The following is a 24,297-nucleotide window of genomic DNA, read 5'->3' on the forward strand; positions in this document are numbered from 1 at the left end:
TTGTTTAAATGAATCTCTATTTGATCAAAGCCTATCGTAACAGAAGGTAGTATTCTTAAAGTAATACTCGACCTTCGCATCAAATGTCAAGAACGGTTACTGACAACCATTTGGAATAATATCCCATATCGTTTCTCCGACAATATTGTCATAAAAAAGAGACCGAGATAATCCAATTTCTATATTTATATGACAATCTTGCGCAAATAAATAATCTTATTAATCTTAATACACGCTCAGACATTTCTTGAATAATTCTTTCGCTCTTTAATGCATGACATGCATAAGAAAATATTTTTTATTAATATCTTTCCAATATTCTTTTTAGTACAAAATATAAATAACATATGCTATTCATTTGCCGTATATATTTATATTTACATAAAACAGTGATTTTTGTAATAAGCAAGAAAGATTTTAAGAAATATGTTTTGTTATTTTTCTTTGCCAATTAATCTCGATTATCTTTCGATTATTTATAACAAATAATTAGCACACAAATATGGTCTATGAAAAAATAATTAAATCACGGGAAGTGACCTTTTATTTTCACGTTGAATCTGACTAGTTTTACGAAATGCCAAGAGAAATAATGACGCCTGGTGCGTTTTGCGAGCTGACCATCGTTATTTGCGATAAAGACCCCTCGTGGCGCGATTAAAGATAATTTGTCGCAAGCGGAACGAAGTTCGTTAAGTCTTCCGCGTTCCAATAACAAGCTGTTCCGATTTCACGATGGTTTCTCATTTGTCGCGTGCACACAAACAGCGCGGATAATTGCCACTACAAATTAATCTACGTGTACGTGTGGCGTTTCACTACGGATTAATGTAGGTTCGCGAATGTGTGAAAGTGTGTGAGTAATAAAGCGAACACAGAGAAAAGCGGTTTACCGGGATTGCCGGGTATCGTAAGGAAGCGGCTACCAACATTCAGCGCTGCTCCACTGCCATGACTTGTTGCGCCGGCGATTGCCGGAGCGGAATTCGATTCCTCCACTAAAAATGAGCATGAAACACAACACCAGGATCGTCTTTTATTTACAAAGGAAGGTGCGAAAATAGGCAGGAGAGAATGACCCGCCGTCGCGGTAATTCGCGAGTGTTTCGAGCTCGAAATCCTTTTTAAAATGCATAGCAATCTGCGTCTTTGACATAATAAACGCGATGATTTTTATAATAATATATATATCATCTATTAAATTATATACACACATACAATTCGATATATTTATTTATCATCACGCAAATAGTTTGATGGTAATAACTGAATATTCGTAATCGAGATTAAAAGTAATTGCCTTATTATATGCGTCGCTTTCAGTCTTAATCTTAAGATTTGATCTGGAAAAGGAATTATCGCGTGCGAACAAACAGTTTAACTCCGGGATATTTCATGTACATACGCGTGTGTTGATTGCATCGTAAAAAGAGAGAGAATTGTGCATGCAATTGTTTCTATTTTTATATAAAAAGCACGCGCGAAACGTCAAGGACAAGAATGGCGACGATAAATTAAACGACGTCGGGAAAATTTCTCGAATGATTTCGTCGCAAGCTCTATTGCGTTTTCGATGTTTTAAAGCATCGCTTCATTTCCATATATTTGTCAGCACGTTTCGCGGCAGTCGTAAAATTCAAATAACCCAGGAATTCTCTCAACATTTGGAGATACGCTCCGTTAATTACCGAAAAAATTCCTAAAGATATAATTTTATGACGATTATAAACATTTGCAACATTTAATATTAATTTTCTTATGTTTTACAAAATATAATGTGTTTTAAAATAATGATATTAAAGAAAAAATTATAATTATTCTTGCATGTTAATGAAATTAATTAGTTACGAGATAATTAGGATACTAAAAAGATATTAATTATTCGATTATAACACTGAGAGTCACAAATGCACAATTGTGTAATAAATATATAGTAGAATAGGGTTTACATCGAATTACGTGCACCTAGTACGATTACAACGAAAGATCCATGCCTCGTGATCGGAATTACAAACGTTGGCCTAAGTTGTCAACGAAGAAACGTGCATGTTGATCGATGGATAATGAATCGCGAACGATGAGTTCTCTAATAATGTCACGTTCGCTCGAAAGTAAATCCATAATTTGCAAATGTGTTGAAATTCTCCGTGTTATCATCGCACATTTAATGCGGCTTACTTGCTCGAATTGAACATTTAATATTAATGAGAAATGATGATCAGACAACCGCATTTAATGATAAATGCATAATGAGAATATAAACCATGCTCGAAAACCGCAATTCACTTCTCATAGAGTTGTTATATCGCATGAGATTGGTAATCACGATCAACTTCATTTCCGGTGTGAGTGCCGGGAATAACCAGGACATATCTAGTATATTCGAGAGATAGAATTGACCGCAGTAGTTGCAACCGTGATAGATCAGACGCACTGTCTGCTGTAAATAATTAAATCTTGCGCTCATCAATAAGGACACGTCTTTATAAAAATTAAAAATTAGTATCTGTCATAAATTGAATCAATGTTACTGAATGTGCGAAAACAATCGCAAATTGTTTTATAAAGCTTCGAATTTTCGTACATGTATCATCTTTTAGGAGATTCCCGTGTCGCGTATTTCTAGATGAAGTGGTGTCCTTATAGTTGAAATTCTTGTGCATTTTACACATTAAACAATTATAGTACCATTGAGATAGCTAAAATAGTAAAAGGCAGGATCGACGAGAGACCGGAATAAGTTGTTTTCTATCACTTATGTGGTAGAGACACGAAAGAGAAGAAACTTTAGAATAGATGAAAGATACGAGTGAGGAAGTAGAACTTTTTTGTGCAAATTCGTGTAGAATCGAGAATAAACCACCTGGTAAGCTAACCTTTTAGCGGACACATCGCGAACCACGTCGTGAATCCCACCACGTGGGGTATGCCAAATTCGTCTAATAAAAGAAAAAAACGCTGGTAAGTTATAAATTTTCGACCGGCTTGAGCTCCGAAGAACAAAGGGGATGGATGACACAATGAAGACGATGAATAGTCTTGACGATGCCAAATATTTTACATTGATAATTACTGAACAAGACAATCACCAAGAAACATCAGGCAGTTGGGAAATGACCATGATGTAAAAATTCAACGTGTGACAGATCCAACGACGATCGAGATTGTCTCGACCCTCGCTTGAACTTTCACCACGCACTATGATACACAATCATATCATACTAAGTTATAGCTAAACGTATCGATTGCCTCCCAAATTTATAATAGTATCGCAAGCTGTCATTCTAATATTTTATTCGAGATATTTAAAAGAAATATTCGACTTATTAAGTAATAAATCTCACTGCAATTGAATAAACTGTGCGCGTTTTTTGTATCAATTTAAAAAGCAATTAGAAATAATTTGCGAGGCTGTCAATACACGCATGTTGTAGTTGTTAGTGGGTTGTTCCGGTCAGGTGTGGTTAGAAAAGCCACGAAAGCACCGCAATCCAAGGCTGCTTAGCGGATGGACTGGCCTAAGTTGTACCTGGAACCAGAAGGTACGGCCCTTTAAGGTCTTTCGCCTCTTTCGACAGCGGCGCCGTGTCCGAGTTTGGGCAGCTGCTGCTGCGGGCGACGGAGGGTACATAGGCATCCTTGGGATCACGACGCTCCTGCAAATCTGACGTCAACAAGGCATGCATACCACATGAACAGTCGCAATCTGAAAATGTCGATTGTGTCATACGTGTTTTAGCAAAGTTAGCACGCCCTGGGAACCGGTGAACCCGGACTCTTTCGTCTCGCCACCGCCACACCGGGGTGGTCTTCAACGGAAAAAATGCAGGTAAAAATACAAACAAAATCTGAATTAGAAATTAAGAGAAATTAAATTAAATTAGTATAGCTTAAATTTCAAAAAGGAGCACAAACTCTTAAGGACCCGATATCAGATATTCGCAAAAGTAAACATTAGGAAAATTAAAAAAAATTAATTTAATTTTAATCGTTTTTATAATAGAAGATTTGATCTCAGATATAGAAATCACAATTTTATTATTAAGTATTATTTCGGGTCATTATGAGTTATTACAAAAAATTAAATTAAATATGAGCAAGTCTAGATAACAAAAATTACAATATAAAAAATATATAGGAAAATATAATTATTTTATTTAAAAGCTACATGATAATTGCATAAAATATAATGGTAAAAAATATAAAACAAAATATAATATTATAGCTAATTATAAGAATAATTCACTAATTATAACAAGCAAAAAATGAAGTATTATAAACTTAAAGGAAATAAAAAGCGCGCGTATTGTGAGAGAGCATATTAAGTAGGCAAATGTGGCAAACGGAGTTTGATGGTGTTAATTACACAGAAACAATCTCTGTTTCTGAGCGTCCATGTGCCTGATTAAAAGTATTATGTACATTATATGTGTAAGTCTGATCCGGTGACCTGTCAAAAAAAAATTACTGACGTCGGGCCATGGCATGAAACTTACTTTTCGAAGAGGAATGATTGCGTCCTATCTCAGCTAACGATCTTATGATCGGTAACTTCGACATGTTATTGTCTTTACGTCTTTCATGCTGATGCCGATGTCTCACGAGAAGGGCTTCTTTCACCTGAAACGATATTTATATCCCGCCTGATCGATCAGATTAGCGACACATGTGTGGCTGATACTTTAAAATATTGATTCGAATGGGAAATAAACGAATTCTGAATATAGAATCTGGAACTTTTACTTTGCATTTTTTACTTTCCATAAAATCGATAACTGATTTTAACGATGATAGATATCTAATGATAAGTTACTATTTTCAGAACGCATAATTTAATTTCTACTTTAATCACATATATAAATTTCATGAATGACCTTTGTATGTAAGTGTTATGTCAATAGCAAAGTGGAATCACAAGTATACTCATTTATATCCATCCAAAAAGAGATATCGGAGATTTCTATTTTAATGATAGATATGATATTTCTTACATGCTTTTTGTCACATTTTTACCTTTTCTCGCAATTCAACCGGCAGTACTCCTTTATTAATCATGTTATCAAGAACGAGATCAGTTATCTGCTCCAAACTGGCTGCTTCCATATCGAGCATGACTGTTCCATTTAAAAGGAGACTCCTCAACTCGAAAAGTGAGTGCAGCGATAATGTGGCAACGTGAGGTTTACTCCACCTATTGCCACCTTCCTCGACATCTTCCTCAAACTTGATCCATCTATGCATAATGTATAACATACGATGCTTACAATTATTTTGTTTAAGCTCTTAAAACATGTATAATTAAAAAATTCTTTTTTTTAATTCCTCGTTTAAAGAATAATTAATATTTTTTGTTGAATCGCTTAATTTAAAATTATTTTGTATTTTGTATTAATATATTGTTATATTATATTGCAAATATAAAAAAGATAAAATTAGATATTATTTCCTCGTTTCGTGATGAAAGAGAAAAATATTATCTTGATTATTTTAATGCATGACATCGTAAACACGCGTCGACATATGTTTGCATTTCAAAGGGTTAAGTCGATGGAAGTGAAGTAGCAATTCGAACTTTACCTCGCCGTCTCCTTCCATTCCATCTCGTCGCCATCCTTGACTAGCTCCTCCATCTCCGAGAAGAGCGGATGCGATTCGTGCGCATCGTCACCGACTTCCTCGCCGAGGATAAACTGCACTCTCTGGGCTGGTGGAGTGACTAAACAATCATTCGATAAAACGTGAATCGTCAATTTTAAGATTGCAATTTGGAGATGAAAGTATTTGCGAAAATATATATGTATAGAGAGAAAGAGAGATTTATACAGAGGACAGACATTTATCAGAATATATGTCAAGTATGACAAATATAATAAATTAAACAAGAAACTTGTTCAAAGCATTACTTATAAAATATTTATCAAAAAATATGATTAAAAAAATTGAACAAATGCAGAGATATTCATACAATGATATGTTAATTTTATAACAGTAGAGACTCTGTGGCTTCAATTTCCCTATGTATTTGCATAACACTATCTATCATAAATAGAGATTGATTTGTGATACAATCACACGAGAGCCCGCGCGTTAAGATGAACAGCAAATCGCTTAGAATAGCTGTTTCTGGTTACGTGCAATCATGTGCAAGCAAGTAAATTATCGATTCTCAGAACATGCATCTTATGTTGCATCTCATTCTCCGCATACCCCAGCGAATGCATGTAATAGTTAAAAAGAAACATTCCGTAGCGTATATGAAAGAGAAATTAGATCTTGTCCACTAAAATGTCAACAGACGAGATAAAGTTTTGTATCTAGAAACTTATGAGAATAGAGTCACGAGATGAAGAAACAAAGTTCGGCGAGAGAACATGTCAACGCACAAAAGTATCCAACAATATATTAATCAGAGCGAAACACGTATAACGTAAAAGAGCGAAGGAATTATACTTTTCTGAAATACTTTTTTGACGCGCGTCAATTTCGAAGTGAAATAAAAGAAACCTGACGTTGATCGATCGACCAAATAAATGGTATAAAAAATGTATGTATGTATATGACCATATGTATACGCCATATGATAGATGACGCATGCACATTAGAAAGATTCCTTCAAAGAGAACACATAGAAAGCAGATTAAAGAAAAAAAGAATAAGAATCTCTCCCGATTCGAACGATTGCGTAACCTATTGTGTGATGTAATTTGCTTAGAGTTGGGTAAAACATTATCTTATGTAAAATAGATGACACAGAGGGGGAAAAGGTACACTCCCCATAATCGACTGCCCTTTTTATTTATAAAAATCTATCGTTGATATAAAGAGAGCTTTGAAGTTAATCAACGTTTAAGCTGAAAATCTATTACATACATATTTTAATCGATTAAATATTATATAATTTATACTTCTATTTATTTATTATATTTTTTGTGTATAATATTATATTACATTTTTAAAATTTGAAAATATTTTTACACACCATTGGTTCCTTGATCTATTGAGCGTTAATTTTAAATATAGCTTTAAGCAAAAAAATGCAAATGTGTGCAATTCAATTACATAGACTTATTGTGTAGCAATTCTCTCACTCTTTAAATATAAATGTTTACATACAATTTTTTAAAATTCTAAAAACGCCCATTATTTATTTTACTATGGACAGAATAGTTACTTGTTTATTATTGTACAAAATAATGTCTTCATCAATCGCGCTTAGCGAGTGCGAAAATAGCGTTTTTACCCTCCTCTAAATTATGTATATAGCGTATAGTGCGTCGATAAATTTCGGGGGTACCGTTCGTATATCTCACAATGCTATAAATATTTATCGTATAACTGGTGCATTGTACATATAACTGGAGGGAGGGAGACATTATATCCCGGCATACATAATTTACATTCGCAACATGTGCGGAGTTAGCGAATGCCCTGCAACGGGGGCATTTAAGCGTAATTGCGCTCGACATGTCAACGGCGTGTGATACGATCACTTTTATATAACGATAAAACAACGAATCGAGGCGATGTCTGCGCGATGTAAGAGCTATTTGTATCCGATAAACCTCGACGCACGTAACGCGATTATCGCGAGCACCTAACATGTCGTCGTAGCACATTATACGCGCGTAAGCTGGCAATCTATTAAGAGAAATATTATCTTCGTACGAGATACGGTATCGACGAAAGCTGAGATTGTCGTCCGACGATGAATCTCATGCGCAATTCGAGGCAAAGTCGCGAGCACGTGAGATCCTTGGCGAGAACTTGAGGATTCGAGAAACGTATTGTAAGATGCACGAACGGTCCCGCGTTAATTTGCATCACACAAAGGAATCTCGTATGTATTCATAAGGGTGGCTTACATATCATCTCGCCGGCGGGGTCGCAGATGCTAGCGAGACGACCCCTGCGCGCCATCAACAATTGTCCTGCAACGTTAATGGTGTTGCCGTGTCATTCGGACTAAAGAAACGCTGATTCTCGAGAGACAAATCACATACTTTTCGCGTCGATATGAAGAAATTAATATGAGGAATGATCATATATGTAAGTTTCTTAGATCCGGTTGCACCAAAATTATTTTAGCTTTAAGCGAAACTGAAATATATGTCTGTCTTTATTTATTTAGAAAGAAAGATAAAGATAGACATATATTTAAATCTCACTTAAAGCTAAAATAACGTTGGTGCAACCGGGCCTTACTCTTTTACGAAAAATTTAGATTCTTCTATCTTTCTAAAAAAAAAAGATTGGTTTTTTTTCTTCTATTTAAAATTATGCGATATCGTGTTATATATACATATAGTTTTTTATGCATTTATATTTGCTCATTTAGTGAGAATTATAATTAATTGTCAAATCATAAAGAATTATAACATTGATTTATAGGGGTTCATGGTAAGAAATATCTTGTTTGCTTATCTTGATACAATGTTTATCTAGGTCAAAACCGAATATTTGGCGATAAAAGGATTGAAAATATATTGATTACATATACCTTCAATGTTTATTCATGTCATCATTGATAGATCTCAAGTCAATAGAAGTCATATATCGAAAGTAAATATATATATATCCAAGTCAAAGAAATTCAATTTTATTTTGCTTTAATTATTTTGCTTATATATTATATATATTTTGTGTTAATGTTAATTGATGCAATCTACAAATATAGAAATTAATACAAAGTAAGAAAGGAAATATAAAAACGATAACACGTTCCAATCAGGAAAACCAATTTACTAGTTAAGATCCAAGCTAACAACTAATGATTGTATAAACAAAATTTTTAATAAATATAGACAATATATTCACATATTGCAGAACATGTTGTTTCTAACGTCGTTATTTCATGTCATATTTTTTTTAGAATATATATATATAATAAATTTTGTTATAAATAATTTCGTAAAATATCATTTTTATTTGCTACTTCTGCAATTTTAAGTATTTATGCAATTAATATCATTGCGCACTTCTATTGGCACTCAATACACAATCTTCTATTACTACAGAAAGTATTGTAAGTAGTAAAGCGGAAAGGTGGCCGAGATGGTGAACTTTCTTTAACGCAAACTTGTAACATCGGCAGAAATTAAATGGCTAGTGCTATAATTAGTTGGCTAAGAAATTGCAACCAATTTCTGATCTGTGCACTTTTCATGAAAGCTCTCAGAAAATCTACTTTTCGAGGGATATTAACTGAATTTTTTTAAAAACGCCTTTTCAAGTTTGATAGATTCTCGACTAAGTGAAATGACACCGATATATACACAATATCGTACAAATATGTCGCACATAATAATGAAAAAACAATTTTTTTATCTTTCTAAATAACAAATCTAAAATATATAAAGAGGGGAAGAGAGAGAAAATAACTATTAATATACTTTCTTTATTGAATGTTCAATTAATTTATGAAAATAATTGATTAATAGGTAGAATTACAAATTTTACTTAATTAAAGTTAAGTTAAATTAGATATATTATCATGTGTTATACATATATATATATATATATATATATATATATATATATATATATATCTAATTTAAATTTTAATTAAGTAAAATTTGTAATTCTACACTAAATAAATATATAACTTTTAATTCTATCTATTAATCAATTATTTTCATAAATTAATTGGACATTCAAAGAAAGTATATTAATATATATAATATTATATTATTTTTAAAGATAAAACATTTGGTATAGATATAACAAACTTTTTACTGCGATAAAGAAATGGCAACACGTTTTCGCTCTATTTTTAAAAAACGCCGAGAATCGATTTATCGCCTTGGAAACCCTAATATGATATTTTCCAGGAGCTTCCCTATCTTCATCACATTTCGTTACGTTTAAGCGAATAATTTGAGTTACTTTTTCTCAATCTTCATATATTTGAATATACTTTACAGTATTTTGTCTCAATAATTTTATTAGGGTATTTTATTTCAAGCGTACGCAAAAGTTTTTGATTGAAACTCCTCGTTTTAATTCACTACTAAGTTATATAAAGGACTTTCTATGAATTGAGTTACAGAGCTACAAAGAAGAAACAATATTACCTTTCTAATTAATTTCAAATACTACATTATAGACTCGACTTTATAAGGTGTTAATATAATGTTATATAATCTTTTTGATATCTAAAAATCTAATTTTTTGAAAATAATGTCCAATCAAATTTTCATTAATCAAAGATAGATTTGATGATGACAATCTGATTGTTTATTTAAAATAAAAAAAATTAAGATTATCTTTCAAAATTAAGAACATAATTTTCTATTTATATATTGATATTATATCGTTCTAACATAAAATATAGAAAAATCAAGGAAAATGGAACTGAAAAATTGTTGCAGCACCTCGATATCGATTAGCTCTTTGTACTGGATGTATCAAAAGTAGGGTGAATATCCGAATAAGTCTCGACAAGTGGTTGGCATGTTGCCACATATGGTTTAGTAGCACCGCAAAAGTGTTACGCGTCACATATAATACGTTTGCGTCACATATGACGTTTTAGCGTAACATTCCGAATGGCTTTCGAACAAAATAATAGCGCAAATTTTGCAGAAGAATTTGCTATGTAATAAGCGGCTCTTTTGAAGCACAATCAAATTTGTGAGAGCAAAGTAATAACATCGTTGAGAGATAGGAGGCAATTCGCACCGAAGGTAGGGGCTCTCGTTCATTTTTAGATTGGCGCAATCTGCTTTTTATTGCTATATTTACGACTGCATGTTCCTAAATAACAAAACTACAGAGAGCAGAAGATACGCCTTTGCACGGTTGTGGAAAGCTATCGTATGAATTGTAAAATTGGTACGTCACAATTTAATGATACTTAATTAAATGCACGTTTTGTTGAAAATATGCATACTTATTATTCTAGGGATCTATGAAATTTATTGCTCGCCAAAATTCTCTTCTATCTATTATGCGATCCGTACAGTGTCTCGAATATATGTCATTCTTGGAGGAATGCAAACTTCGTATCGATGCCAAATTTAAACGTTGCAAATAATATCGTAAAATACGTGCGATACTATGCATAATTTTTAATAACGATTTCACTATTAATGATTGCATAATTGCATAAATGCGTCTATATCAAAGTGATAGTTTTCATGGTTGCTGATTAAAATGAGGTATTTTATCTAATATTATTAATATTATTTATCAATAAAAAAAGGATTTCGATTGTTTCTAGAAAAAAGAAATAACTCTAATCAACTGATGTAAGAATGTAAAAATATATAAAATATATTTAGTGAATCATACACGAAAAAGTGAAAAATTGTTGACTGGTGAATTGTCGCCAGATGATTTGAAAAAAATATTGACATATATTATCAATTTTGCGACTGTTGCTATTATCTTATATATCTGCTATTATCTTTACTTTTATATGTTGTATATTATAATCTTTTAAACACTTTTTTAGATAAGACAAGTGATAAATTACGTGGCGGCTTTAACATTCCAACAAGTACAATAATGAAATCGGTTAGACATTTTTCTTTGACATCAATTTTTATCTCGTTTAAAATCTCTGACGCAATCCACAAGTTTGCTTTATCGAACTAAACTCTTTTCACAAAAGAAAACTTATTTATGTGGACATATAAGGGAGGTTTACATGTATCTTCTGGCTTTTGACGTCATAGTATGAGATTGCCAACAATGATATCGACCCTTAATTTTATCGAAGAAAGATACACTCTCAAAATATATAATATATTTATTATATACATAGAATTTTATTTATGTTAAACGATATATTTGATCTTATTTCTTGAAAATTCTTGTGCACAAGCTTGCTCAAGAGAAGCTGGGGAATATCATGTACAATTAACACTTTATACACCGTTCGCGAGAATTCTCGTTTCTGTCCGAGCGTTTTATTAATAAACCGCGGAATTTCAAACATTTCACCTGTTGACATGTTTACTACTAAAACAGCAATAAACGATACATTTATTGAATGATATATTACCAACAGTTATCGCGTGTAGGGGAATAGTTTCTATCATATTTCAACGTACATTTTGAAATATGTCACATGGACTACGTTAAAGGATGATATTATGGATTGACGTTAAAATATAATCAGCAAAAACGCGATGGTTGAAATTTCTCCACCATATCCATTATTCACGCGATATTTTGTCATCTCTTCAAGAGGAGCTCGGGTGGAGTCAAAGCATGATGAATCAAAGTATGACGTTACATTATTTTCGAAAAAAGTCGCACAATTCCGGCGATGGAAAAAGAAGGGAAAAATCAAACTTACTTGGTCTCTCGTTGTCGGCATCTTCTTTACCGCAGGTGTACGACTGCCGTTGTGAATGATGGTGCTTATGCCGACGATGTCTCCTCTCCCCCGGCAGATGCACGCCCACGTACACCGTGTGCGCCCTGTGACCTGGAAGCAGATGAAAGAGATACCTTGTCATGCAGTATTTCTCAACCGACACCAGAATTTGCGCAGATTCAGAATGATTTTCTCGGATGAGACACGAGGGTGCATGCATGAGATACCGTGTTTCCCTTTCGTCCGCGCACAAGAAAGTAGAAAATTAGGTCAGCATCGTTTGATCGCGTAATCTCGCTCTTATAAGCGAGAAGAGCAAATGAAAAAGACTCCTCATATCTTCACACGAACGAAATTAATTTACACGGGTATTGGTGTAACACGGTTGCGTTAGGCTGCGTTCGGAAATATCACCCGAGTGTAATTTACACGGGTATCATTTTATCCTTGTTTAACATGCGGTGAACAACAAGGATAAAATGATATCCGGGAGCACTCGAGTGATGTTTCCGAACGCAGCCTTACATTGGCATATTGAGTCAGCTGAGGTGGAAAGGTCAATAGGTCTGCGGCGATTTCGCGATAATAAGCGAATGGTTGAACTTTCTATGCGAAGGATGATATATATTAATAGCATACTATTCACACTTTTCTGATATTATTAACAGTGCAACCTTTCAACATAATATAGTTTACGGTGACTATCATTATGTCTTAAGCTTCATAAATATCTCGTGATTACTTTGATAAGCGTAATGTAGTTTTTGTACTGATATCACACGAGAATGTTGCAATAAGAAAATGATAAAAGAAGTACGATAGATAGATATTTACGTTATATGTTATATGTTTATAAAAAAGGGCATATATATATATATATATATATATATATATATATATATATATAAATGAGCATTGAAGTTACTATTATTGAGCATTAGATTGAGGTAGTGTTAGATCAAAGTATCTATATATTGCATATATATTTTGATATTTTTATAATACGATTAGACATCTTTTAATAAATAATGATTCCGTGCCACGCATTAAGTATATCCTTCTCGAAATATAATATAGTTTATAAAATATAAAAGCTTTTTTCCATAAAGCAGATAACGAAAATTTAACGAAAAATTTTTACTAGAAGCAATTGAGAAAAGTTTAAGCTATGATTTAGTCATTCTCTATGAAGTTTTGTCTTTAAAGACTGGTTGACATTTTTCAATAAAACTTTGTCAGTGGAAGAAAATGAACAGCTGCTAGACGAAGTGATCAATTTGTTTCGATAAAGGGTTTAACGTTTACGATGCAAGATCATCATGACATATATGGCCTCTATCCATACGTTTCATTGTCGGTACAAGGTGACCTGGTCACATGTATCTATCCATCTATAGCTGGTGGTGTTGTTTAACGAAATAACGATTTTCGAAGCTCCTATACGCGCGAGGACCAGGTCATGTGAGCAAACACTGAAGCCAAATTCATACTGACCTATAGCACATTATTGCTTGTTGGAGATTTGATGCTTACAAAACAGAAGCTCGCTTCATTATCCTTTACTTTTAAAAGCGGTGAAAGAATTTTACATAAGCTTTGCAAAGCAAGAGTCATAGGAATTATTAAAGATTATAATTTTTCTTTCTTTATTAATAAGATATTTTGCTTTTTCATATCGTTTTCGTAGTAAATCACATAAATTTGATTCATATCACTATGAAAGATTAATTTTGATTGATCTCATTGAAATATTCATATATTTTGATATATCATCAAACTATGCTTTAATATAATATAGCCTAAAATATGGAATTCGATAGATTCAATAGCTATTCGATATATTAGTTAATTAACAGTTATATATGAAATTATAAGTTTTTGATCATCATGGAAAGTACAATCGAATAATGATCAATATAATTATAAAATGCCTTTAATAAATTAATAATATTTCTATTTATTCCTAAGTAATAGTATAAAAGAATATTTGTGTTGATTACGATTAATTTTTATTCGCTCTAAGAAAATTCTTTGATGTCTTTTACCTTCATAATCCTTTTCCGTATAAGACTGATGGGTGATCCGCGCCCCCGGATCCTTCGGGGCCTCATCGTCACCTGTCCCGCCCGCGTGGGCCCCGCCACTGCCAGCTCTCGGCTGCATCCACGATCTGTGAAAATAAATTGAACGTTCAATTCAAATTATTGCAATGTCGATTTTCTTTTTATGCATTCGCTGCTTTAGCATGTTTTTATTATTAACACATTAACGAGTTTTCAACAGGCGGAAATGTTATCGAGTTCGTTTGTCTGATTTTGTTCTTTTTTCGAATCGTGTTGTTGCTGGCGATAAATTTTCTATAAAAAATATCGTACAGAATACTGGTTTTATTAGCGAAAATTGTACTTTCGTATTTTGTTATTAATATTGAATTTATGTCTGTTCGATTAAATCGAATAAATTGAAAGTTGTGTATTTATTTCAGTGGCGAAGGAAAATGCCAAGCATGCACGTGAGCGTAATAGTTCGTGGGTGTCTATCCACGAAATATTTCGTGGGTAGTCTGATGGCGTCTGTCTACGACCATCTACGTAACTACTGTGACGCGAGTTAATAATAATTAAACTTCCTCAGCCGGGGGCTCACTTTGCTCACAACCACTTCCCCTCCTCTGTTTCTCTTTTATGCTATTAAATTTCATACTATTTCGTTCAGTCATTTTTATATTTACTTCTTTAATCTTCGATGTAACTTATTTAAATTTTATATATGTCATTAAATATGATTTAATTGTGCATAATAATTCCGTGTTATATATGTAATTAAATATGATTTAATTCTGTGTAATAAATTAGTTTCGTGACTAGTTCCTTAACAAATAATATGTATATGTATTAATGATAATGCACATTTCCACATTGCATTCACGACAATATATTTGTCTCAAGCTTTTAATACACATACATATATTTTGTTATTGTCGTGAGAAATACATAAATTTCTCTCTCGCCGGCCTTTTGTTCGATAATGAGAATGAATTTAGCGGATTCTGCAGTGATACAATTTTCGTTTATATAGTTGGTTTCACAATCGAATTAGGTTCTTTAAGAAGAAAAAGATAATGTCTTTTCTGAATAAATTAAATTAATAGAAATTATTATGTGTATTGGATATTCGATCAGATTAAAAACATTTATATTTATTTTATTTTTTGTTTGTACATATGATAATAGGAAATACATATAAATATTAACTGCAGCCCATAAAGCTTGACAGTATTAAAAATGATTAATATAATGGTTTAATTAATATAATGGCATTTTGTTTACTATGAAAATTTACATTTAATCTAAATTTTATGATTAATTAAAGAATATAGAATTTTTTATATTGACAATATCAATAGAATTATTTTTTTATACTATCAATATAACGATATATATATGTATATTGTATGTATATAAAATTATAGCTTATCTAATTGCAAATGCAATTTATATTTAAAAAAATGAATTCTTTTAACTTTTGAATATATTTTCCCATTTTCATATCAAAATAGTATTTGTTTCTATTGAATATATTTTTTCAAGATTCATTCGAAGTTGCATATCTTATCAATCATTACAATTATTCAATCGGCCGATTATTTTTCATTGGACCGATATGAATACAAGTTACACAACTCTGTAGTAAAAGATATCATTTTATTTTACTTGTTACGCATTCTATACCTGTTCTCATATTACATAGACAACGCACTTGCAATGCTGAATGAATGCATAAAATCACTGCATTCGATCATTGTATCATTTATAACTGACAAATGATCAGCTTAGGAATATTTTCATGATTATGTGTGAAAATGAGAAAAGTTGGAGATAGTTGTCAAAATTCAGGTATGAGAATGAACACGGTGGATTACAAATCAGAAAAGGGAAAATAGATGTATAATTCAAATGTGACATTTCAATGAGAATTAACTGCCTTAATATGCATTGTCATGATAATCGAAAATGAAAGCGAGTTTAAGCGTCTATGTAAAGCTAACATTTTGATTAAATTTTATATTTCTTTGTCATAATCAAGTTGTTGCAATATAGAATTGCATGAGTGCATAGCGATTATACAAGACATTAAATGTTGTACATTATTCGGAATAATAAATTTATGAGATTTAATTATATACATACACACACACATTGATTTTGTATTATGACAAATTCGATGCAAATAAAAAGATTGATAAGAATTTTAATATATTTTTCTAAACATTTCAAGTAGTTAACATTTAAAGTTAACATCTAAAACATTCAAGTAGTTAATTTTTTTATATAATTTAGAAATTCAACTTCTAATGAACTACATAAATAAATCGCAATTATATTAGATTTATCAAATAATTTTATTAATATCATCGATGTCAAGACCTATATATCTTAAATCATAAACATATTTACGTTTAATTAATGCATAATTATTTCATGTTGACGTATACAGTAATTTTTAATCTATATGTAACTTTTCGCTTCAAACAATATTCGTTTATTAAACATCGATAAAGATTATAAAGAGATATAATTATCTTTTTATGTCAAAAACATATTAAAAATATAATTAAATAACAATTTCAGCGATACGTTTCATTGTTTCAACTTGATGTTACAAATTGTTTAATTTAATCAACAATCATATTCATTCAATTTGCTTATGGAATATTACAAAAATCCTCTTTTATTTAAATCGAAAATATTTATTGTCGGTTTTTCTTAGAAGAAATAAGCGTAATAATATAGTCAGCTATTACTATATTTTTTTGGTTTTGTCTCGTAATCATCTTCTTCCTCTGAGACATTTACTAATTTCCTTCGACATCCTTAATCACTGTGTTCTCACGTTTATCAACGGTTGTTAGAGCAGCTTTAATATTAAGTGGATGTCACGCGCGTGATGGAATGTATAAAAAAATTACCAAAAATTAGAATGCATGTATAAATAAAATAATAAAATTTATTTTTAATAAAGAAAATAAAAAGATCAACATGAAATTGCTGAGAAAATGTCTAGATAAAATGTCTAGATTAATGTTTACTCTTTTTTAATCTTCCATGTATATCAATATGTAAAATGTTCGGTTTTGTGTTTCAAGTCTATAGTCACTTGAGATCGTGATTAACAGTTGGTTCTAAGTCGATCGAAGCTTCAGACAGACGGCAACTTGCATGCATAAATAAAGCATCTCGCAAACAAAAGTTTGATATCACTATTATTGTCTAGGATGTAAGTTTTTTTGCAACAGAAATAGCTGTGATATACAGTCGTCTATCTATAAATTTACGTTCGCACATCGATCGTGTAACTGCCACCATGGTCACCACAATTCTATTGGTATTCTGCTCCTTTCACGCTCGCAAAAGCGATTCGATTATCATGCTAATCGTGCGATTTAATTCTGGGATTTAAGCAGCTGTTTCATAGAACGGACAGTTCCGCACGTGTCAGATTTCTTTTCAACGTGATGAAGTTTTTTACGCGCAAGAATCTGCAATTATGGGGGACGATAGCGGTAATGACAATGATGACAATATAGTTGATGAATAAATGACAGTAAGTGGCATGATTGAATTCATCACTACGTTTTAATGGCACCAGAGAAAGAGACGATTTGTAAATTAATTTAAGGATGACAATATTTACCGAGTATAAAAAAATGCAAGAGATATTTTAAAATAAAAAAAAAATACAGATTATTTTTTCATGTCATATTTTAATTAAAATAGATTTTATTTGCAAATCTCTCTCAATTTATATTTAATTAAAATTATTAATAAAATATATTGTCTCTTCTCTCATCAAGTTTTTTTTAATTATTTTTAATATTGCATTATAAATTGTGGCCATTGTCATATTTTGCCAACAAGTAACTGTAAAAGTCATTTATAAGTGTTAGGAAAATATGAGAATAATAAATATAAAGCGAATTATCGATTTTAAAATATATAAATTGTAATGTGATATAATACATTATATAAATTATAATGATTTTTATCACTTTGAACGTGAAACATTTTTACACGTAAATAAAATTATGAATAGATAATATAAACAACATTATTACGATTACAGATGATTATTTATGCATAGTAAAAAATATAATTTTAATGAAATTTATTGAAGTGTTATTTTTTCTTAAATTTTATATGACATAAAAAATTGATAATTACAACAATTAAAATATGTTGAGATGATTATAATAATTATGAATAAAATGCGACGATGCAAAGTTTGTTAGAATACGCTGCATGATATTTATTCTTGTCAGATAATGCACATCATGACATGAATAGGCATATGAAAAATATGGTATACTATGATTATCCACCTACATGGATGTTAATTTTGACATGCACGTTATACGACAGAGTTTTCCTTTTTCATCTCATAACAAAAACTAAATAAGTTATTAAGTGAATATTCGTGATATATTCTTCTCTTTTTTGTGTATAAAATTTTTCGCGTTACTTGTTTTTATTTAATATTTAGAATTCCTATTTTTAATTGTGAAGGTCTCTTTGTTTATTTTACCTATATATTCTATTTCTTTTAACCATGCTTTTTTTAAATAATATTTGTTTAATAACTTTTAAACAATAATAAATATTAATAACAACATAGTTTTTTAAATAAATCTTTTAAATTTAATTTGTTTTATTTAGATGATAAAATGACAGATAACGAGATGAGTCAGGAGAGTAGAACAAAAATTTTAACATATTAGCTTCTCTTGCCTAAAATTACCTCGTTTCCGAAGTTAAACTTTATTCTTATCCTTGCCGGACAACTCTTTCTCGATTTCGACGACGTTCAATCACGCGAGACGTTTGAGATGATCACCGAACGGGCGACATTTCTTATATCGGTCCCGATAACACATGGCGGGAAACAATTAAATGTTGCACATCACATATGCATCCTCGTCGCAGATGCAACTGGCGCAAGACGAGCTTTATGCGACGCGAATCGGTCGCGGATAGAAGGGAACGGGGAAGGGGACGGTGAGGCTTAATCTGCTTTTCGTGGGCGCTGCCAGGTGCAGTTCTCGGCGACGAACGCAATTGAAGCGCTCGATATAAACGCAAACGACGTATACACGTACTGTCAGGGTCGCCATAGATCAGTGTGTATCGCGGAGAAAGACAGTAGAATATGACGATGTCGTGAGCCCGCGTTATGCATACTCAATGAAATTCTTTGAAGGTCCGCGACTTACCGCGGCGACCTTCTATTTTATGTGTGTGCTCTTTAAATATAATTAATGTATTAAGTTTTGGTGTATATATAGTTTATTAAGACGTACTCACTGCGGAGATTATTAATGTGTACATTAAATATTCGTGTGTTGGACTGGGATAGTAATAATTGACAAAATATTGATCTACTCTCAGATAATTTCGGAATCATACAGCAAAAAAATTGCCAATCGCGATATAGCTGAATCATCATGCTAATCGATTAAAATTATTATTCGAAAACTCGTCAACAATATTGCTTTATTAAATTGCTTTATTATATTTTTGTGATACGTGTCATCTCCCTTCTCTAAAAATGGTAATTGGTATTTTAATTTGTTCTGGAAGTAGGTCAATTTTCTTTATTATTATAGATAAAAAGAGCAGTGTCTTTCGTAGAAAAATTATTTCGCGTGGTAAAGACAATTGTCTCGAATACATCATCCATTCATTGCACTTTCAAGATTCCTCTCGTGATGTCATTTAACGGAATGTCAAGATCGCATTGTTATTGTCGTCGAACCGTCAAATGGATAATTACCGCAATACGATTACTCAGGTATGTACGAAGCTCATAATGATCAATCTGTTTGTTCGGGCTGTCTCTATAATAAAGTAGGACTAATTTGAAAAGAAAAGAGGAAATGATCGTATTGTTTGATTTCTAGAAAAATTGCTCGTATAGTTTATCTGTGGAAAAATGTATCTTTGTTCTCTCCTTTTCCTCTTTTACAAAAATTATTAAAATATTTATATTATAAAAATTAATAAATATATAAAATGTTATATATATATATATATATATATATATATATATATATATATATATATATATCTGTCCAGTTATTCAATTAATTATTCAAATTTATTATTGCATATATCATCAATGAGTTTTTTATCAACTCCATATTTATAAATAATATAAGCAAATTTTGTAAAACTAATTAAAAAAATTTGATTTAAAAAGGTTTTTAATTCTATTAAAAAATTACCAAAAAAATATCTCTAATTATATTAAAAGTAAAATATTTTAAATTAAAATATTTTAGAGATATAGATTTTTAATTATTAAAATATTATACATTTCACATATTTAAATGATATATTGTACTTTTAATGAAAGAGATAAAGAATTTTTTTAATGAGAAGATCTAAATATATATAATATATTTTAGTACTTTATGAAGTAAATGCCGATAGGGAGCATATAATGACAAAAGGAACTAGCGCTACGCGGTGCATTGCGCTACGCTTCCGGTTTCGGAACGAGCAAACGAATTTGGACGAGGAAGCGGACAATGCTCGGGATGATGATCAAGCGCGGACGTCGGCGGACGGGCCAATGAGAGCATTAACGAGCGGCAACAACGTCAAATGAAAAAGTCCTTGTGATGCGGCACTTTTCCGTAGACATGCGGCGATAATTGGCGGTTTAATAGAGACAAAAATGACGACGTGTCATTTTAAGGTGGGCATATGTGGTGATTCGTAGCGAATGTCGTATGCAATTTGCTTGTAAACGTATTAATTATATAATTGAGATGATGATTCAAATCTAAGGGTAATTAATGCTCTCTTCATATCACACATTGATTATCGTGATCGCCAGTAATTATCTTTATGAAATGCTCTCCAAATTCCCAACGCAATGATTGCTAATCTCAAGAACATAATAACATACATTTCCGTGATAACACTAAACAAATGTTAGAATTTCTCTGTAAATAAAGGAATTTAATATCGTGATTTTTTTATAATATTATTAAAAATTCATTAAAAATATATTTGTCTGTGAAATATTGTATGTTTCACTTATTGTACTTTTCTTTATATATATATATATATATAAATAAATAAATATATATATATATATATATATATATATATATATATATAAACACAATATATATTTAAATATTTCTAATATTAATTATATATTAATTATATATTAATAATAATTATATATGAAACATCACGAAATTCTATTGAATTTTTACAATGTCAATTCATTATTTTTTAAATGACAATAACAACTTATTGAGTGAAATATGTTTAACACAACAGTTTCGGTTTGTAAATGATATCATATCAAAAATATATTTTTTACTTATTGTCAGTGAAAGATGAATAAAACACAATCGGCTTTAAAATAAAACAAAACATTCTCAACATACAAAAATATTTCGATATTTTATGAGTACAAAAATGAAAAACACAAGGCTCATTAAATGAATGTTTCTTATCTACAGGCATTTATCAACGTTGATATAAAAAGCTTGCCAAAGAAATTGAGCTTTGAATCGAGTTATATTGTGTGAAATGTTTTCTGAAAGATATCATTTGTTCATATAAAATATTCATTTTAGTCAAAGATTAACTCTTGATTTGTTAAAAAATATGTCATTAAATTATATATATTATTTAATACTCTTAAAATATGTGTATATATTATTTAATATTCTTACAATATATATATGATAAAAAATATGTATATAAATGTCTTAAAATGACATATATGATTACGTAATTTTATAAAATAATGAAATCATTATTAAATAATCTTACTTGAAACATAATTATTCGAAATACGCTTAGTTAATTGCTAAATGATATTTTCATGAAAGAGCTAATAAATAACAAATAAATGTCGCGATTAACGCTATATCATAAATGTATCAACGCATATAACAAAGGCATATTTATTTTTCAGTCTAACAAATAATCGTGAAAAAAAATATATTGAGCTCAAACCAATAACGAAATTGATCAAAAATCGTATATGACAGATGCAATTAACGAGTCTGAATCACAAAATGATAATTTTAATATATTATCTTTGTTCTTCATACATCAAGACTGAATTTACATATTCGATTGTAATTTCACGCACACGTGTCATAAATTAAATAGTTTTTAATAAGTTTTAAAAGACCAATCATAAGATATCATTGATATAAAGAAGCAAATATTGATTTTTATTAATAATCATGAGAGACAGATAGTGATATTTAAGAGTGATTTATATAGCTTCGAAGAATACAACAGATTGCCGAAAACAAAACAAAGCTTGATTTGGTAGAATTAGAATTTAGGAATCTCCATCACGTTGTCCCCTTATTTAATACTCTTTCCCCTACTCGCTTACTACAGCTTTATACTGTCGAGACATAGCATCAACGCACATATTGAAATTAGCAAAATCGTCGGTAGCAGAACCACTTTCAAATAGCTATCGAGGGGAGAAGATGAATGTTTGCGTTGTATAGAGAGAATAATGGGAAAATATTGATGCATTGTACTAATTTCAAATAACGCTAATCTAGATGAATATAATTGTCGAAATTAGCCTTTGTTTATAACTTCTTACAGCTAAGAAAGCATATTGTCATAATGTGATTTATAACATTTTAATGAATTGAATGTCACTCATATGCGTAAAATAATGTGTACTATTTTATGATAAATAGAGATTTCCTGTAAAATTTGTAGATAATCGTTTGTAAGTTTAAACTCTAAAATTTTATTATTTTTAATTTATATAACACATATATCTCTCAATTTTTCAACATTTTTATAATACATGTATTTGTATAATTCGCAGAGCATGTATTAATAATCTATCAATTGTACAAACAGATTCGTTGATTGCAGATATTAAAGCGAGTTGGTGCAGCACACATTAAATCTTTCACAATATCACATAAACCGTTTATACGAGAGATGCAAATATGTCACAACCAATTTTATAAAATGGCGCGCATAAATAGATTGAGGATTTATTTTATTCCATTTTGAGGAGAGAATCGCAAAATAAGTATCTCGCAGGCGAAACGAAATGGCAAGAAAGCCCAATCAATTCTTACTTTAAATATAATATCACACAATGGGATTCTCGTGCACTTTCGAGATATAAAAGAGGTCAAAGGTCGATTATCTTTGAATAGACTCTATTACTTTCTAATAATCTTGTTCTTTTTCACCTTCTCTAAAATAAGTCCTATAAATTCATAATTTTTGTCCGCTAAAATACATTTTTTCTGATTGAAAAAATATTGGCATTTGCGCGATTTGTCGTGCGTCTTTCTCTATTTAGAAGTCTATTCATTCATATTCTAATTTGAAATGACAGCAAACATATTTTTTATTCGTTTACCTTCCAATCAGAATAATTTGCTTAATCCGATTATAAAATTTCTCATTTCTGCGACTATTACTCTTAATTGACTTTGCTTTTTGCTATCAATCTGTCAATCATCTGGATCATCTGGATTATCTGGATCATCGGAACATTAACTAAATTGGATTATGTTTATTCTCGAGCTAATCGTCTTCTGCTTAGCCGTTCATCGATTTGAGATATTTCCTCCAAAACAAGCAATAATCAATTACGATGATTCGAAAATAATTAAGTAAATTATTTTGAAAATTATAAATATATAATATAAATATATAATATAAATAATTATGTTCACGCTAACAGGATTTTAACAAATCCTATTATCTGATTATTTTGTTTAAAAAATTAATGTTTAATTGTTAGAATTACATTTATACTTAATAATGGCACGTATAATAAAATAATATAATAGTAAATTTATAATATACATGTAATATATAAATAATTTCAGATAAAACAGACAGATGTTTCACATTTGTATAATATTTCAGAAATAACGCAGTTCTCATCTC

The 24,297-nt window shown here is 30.7% G+C and overlaps 2 protein-coding genes and 1 long non-coding RNA gene across 7 annotated transcripts in view; 2 read left to right on the top strand and 1 right to left on the bottom strand.

The window, feature by feature from the left end:
- Jasper (JIL-1 anchoring and stabilizing protein) overlaps positions 1-24,297 on the top strand; it is a 52,765-nt gene that overhangs the window by 26,754 nt on the left and 1,714 nt on the right. The window lies entirely within an intron of this gene.
- Ndae1 (Na[+]-driven anion exchanger 1) overlaps positions 1-24,297 on the bottom strand; it is a 51,071-nt gene that overhangs the window by 17,038 nt on the left and 9,736 nt on the right. For 2 of the 3 annotated variants that reach the window (XM_083082559.1, XM_083082557.1), the window contains 7 exons: positions 14,368-14,492; positions 12,302-12,433; positions 5,578-5,716; positions 5,014-5,233; positions 4,497-4,620; positions 3,530-3,706; positions 894-998 (listed from right to left, as the gene is read on the bottom strand). In XM_083082559.1, the coding sequence (XP_082938685.1) occupies positions 894-998; positions 3,530-3,706; positions 4,497-4,620; positions 5,014-5,233; positions 5,578-5,716; positions 12,302-12,433; positions 14,368-14,485 (1,015 nt within the window). In that variant the 5' untranslated portion in view covers positions 14,486-14,492. Of the gene's footprint in view, positions 1-893; positions 999-3,529; positions 3,707-4,496; positions 4,621-5,013; positions 5,234-5,577; positions 5,717-12,301; positions 12,434-14,367; positions 14,493-19,117; positions 19,316-24,297 lie in introns of those variants that run through there. The other variant, XM_083082558.1, reaches the window with a different exon arrangement.
- Positions 7,385-24,181, top strand: LOC145961936 (uncharacterized). Of its 2 annotated transcripts, XR_014435748.1 has the most exons (4): positions 7,385-8,046; positions 20,073-20,167; positions 20,809-21,076; positions 23,260-24,181. It is a non-coding gene; the product is annotated as an uncharacterized LOC145961936 (long non-coding RNA). The 2 variants fall into 2 exon arrangements; XR_014435747.1 differs by lacking the exon at positions 23,260-24,181 and having other exon boundaries at positions 20,809-21,368.

The sequence above is a fragment of the Camponotus vicinus genome, unplaced genomic scaffold (assembly GCF_025532165.1).
Source record: "Camponotus vicinus isolate PSW18456_S1 unplaced genomic scaffold, iyCamVici1.0 SCAF_11, whole genome shotgun sequence".
NCBI classification, from domain to species: domain Eukaryota; kingdom Metazoa; phylum Arthropoda; class Insecta; order Hymenoptera; family Formicidae; genus Camponotus; species Camponotus vicinus.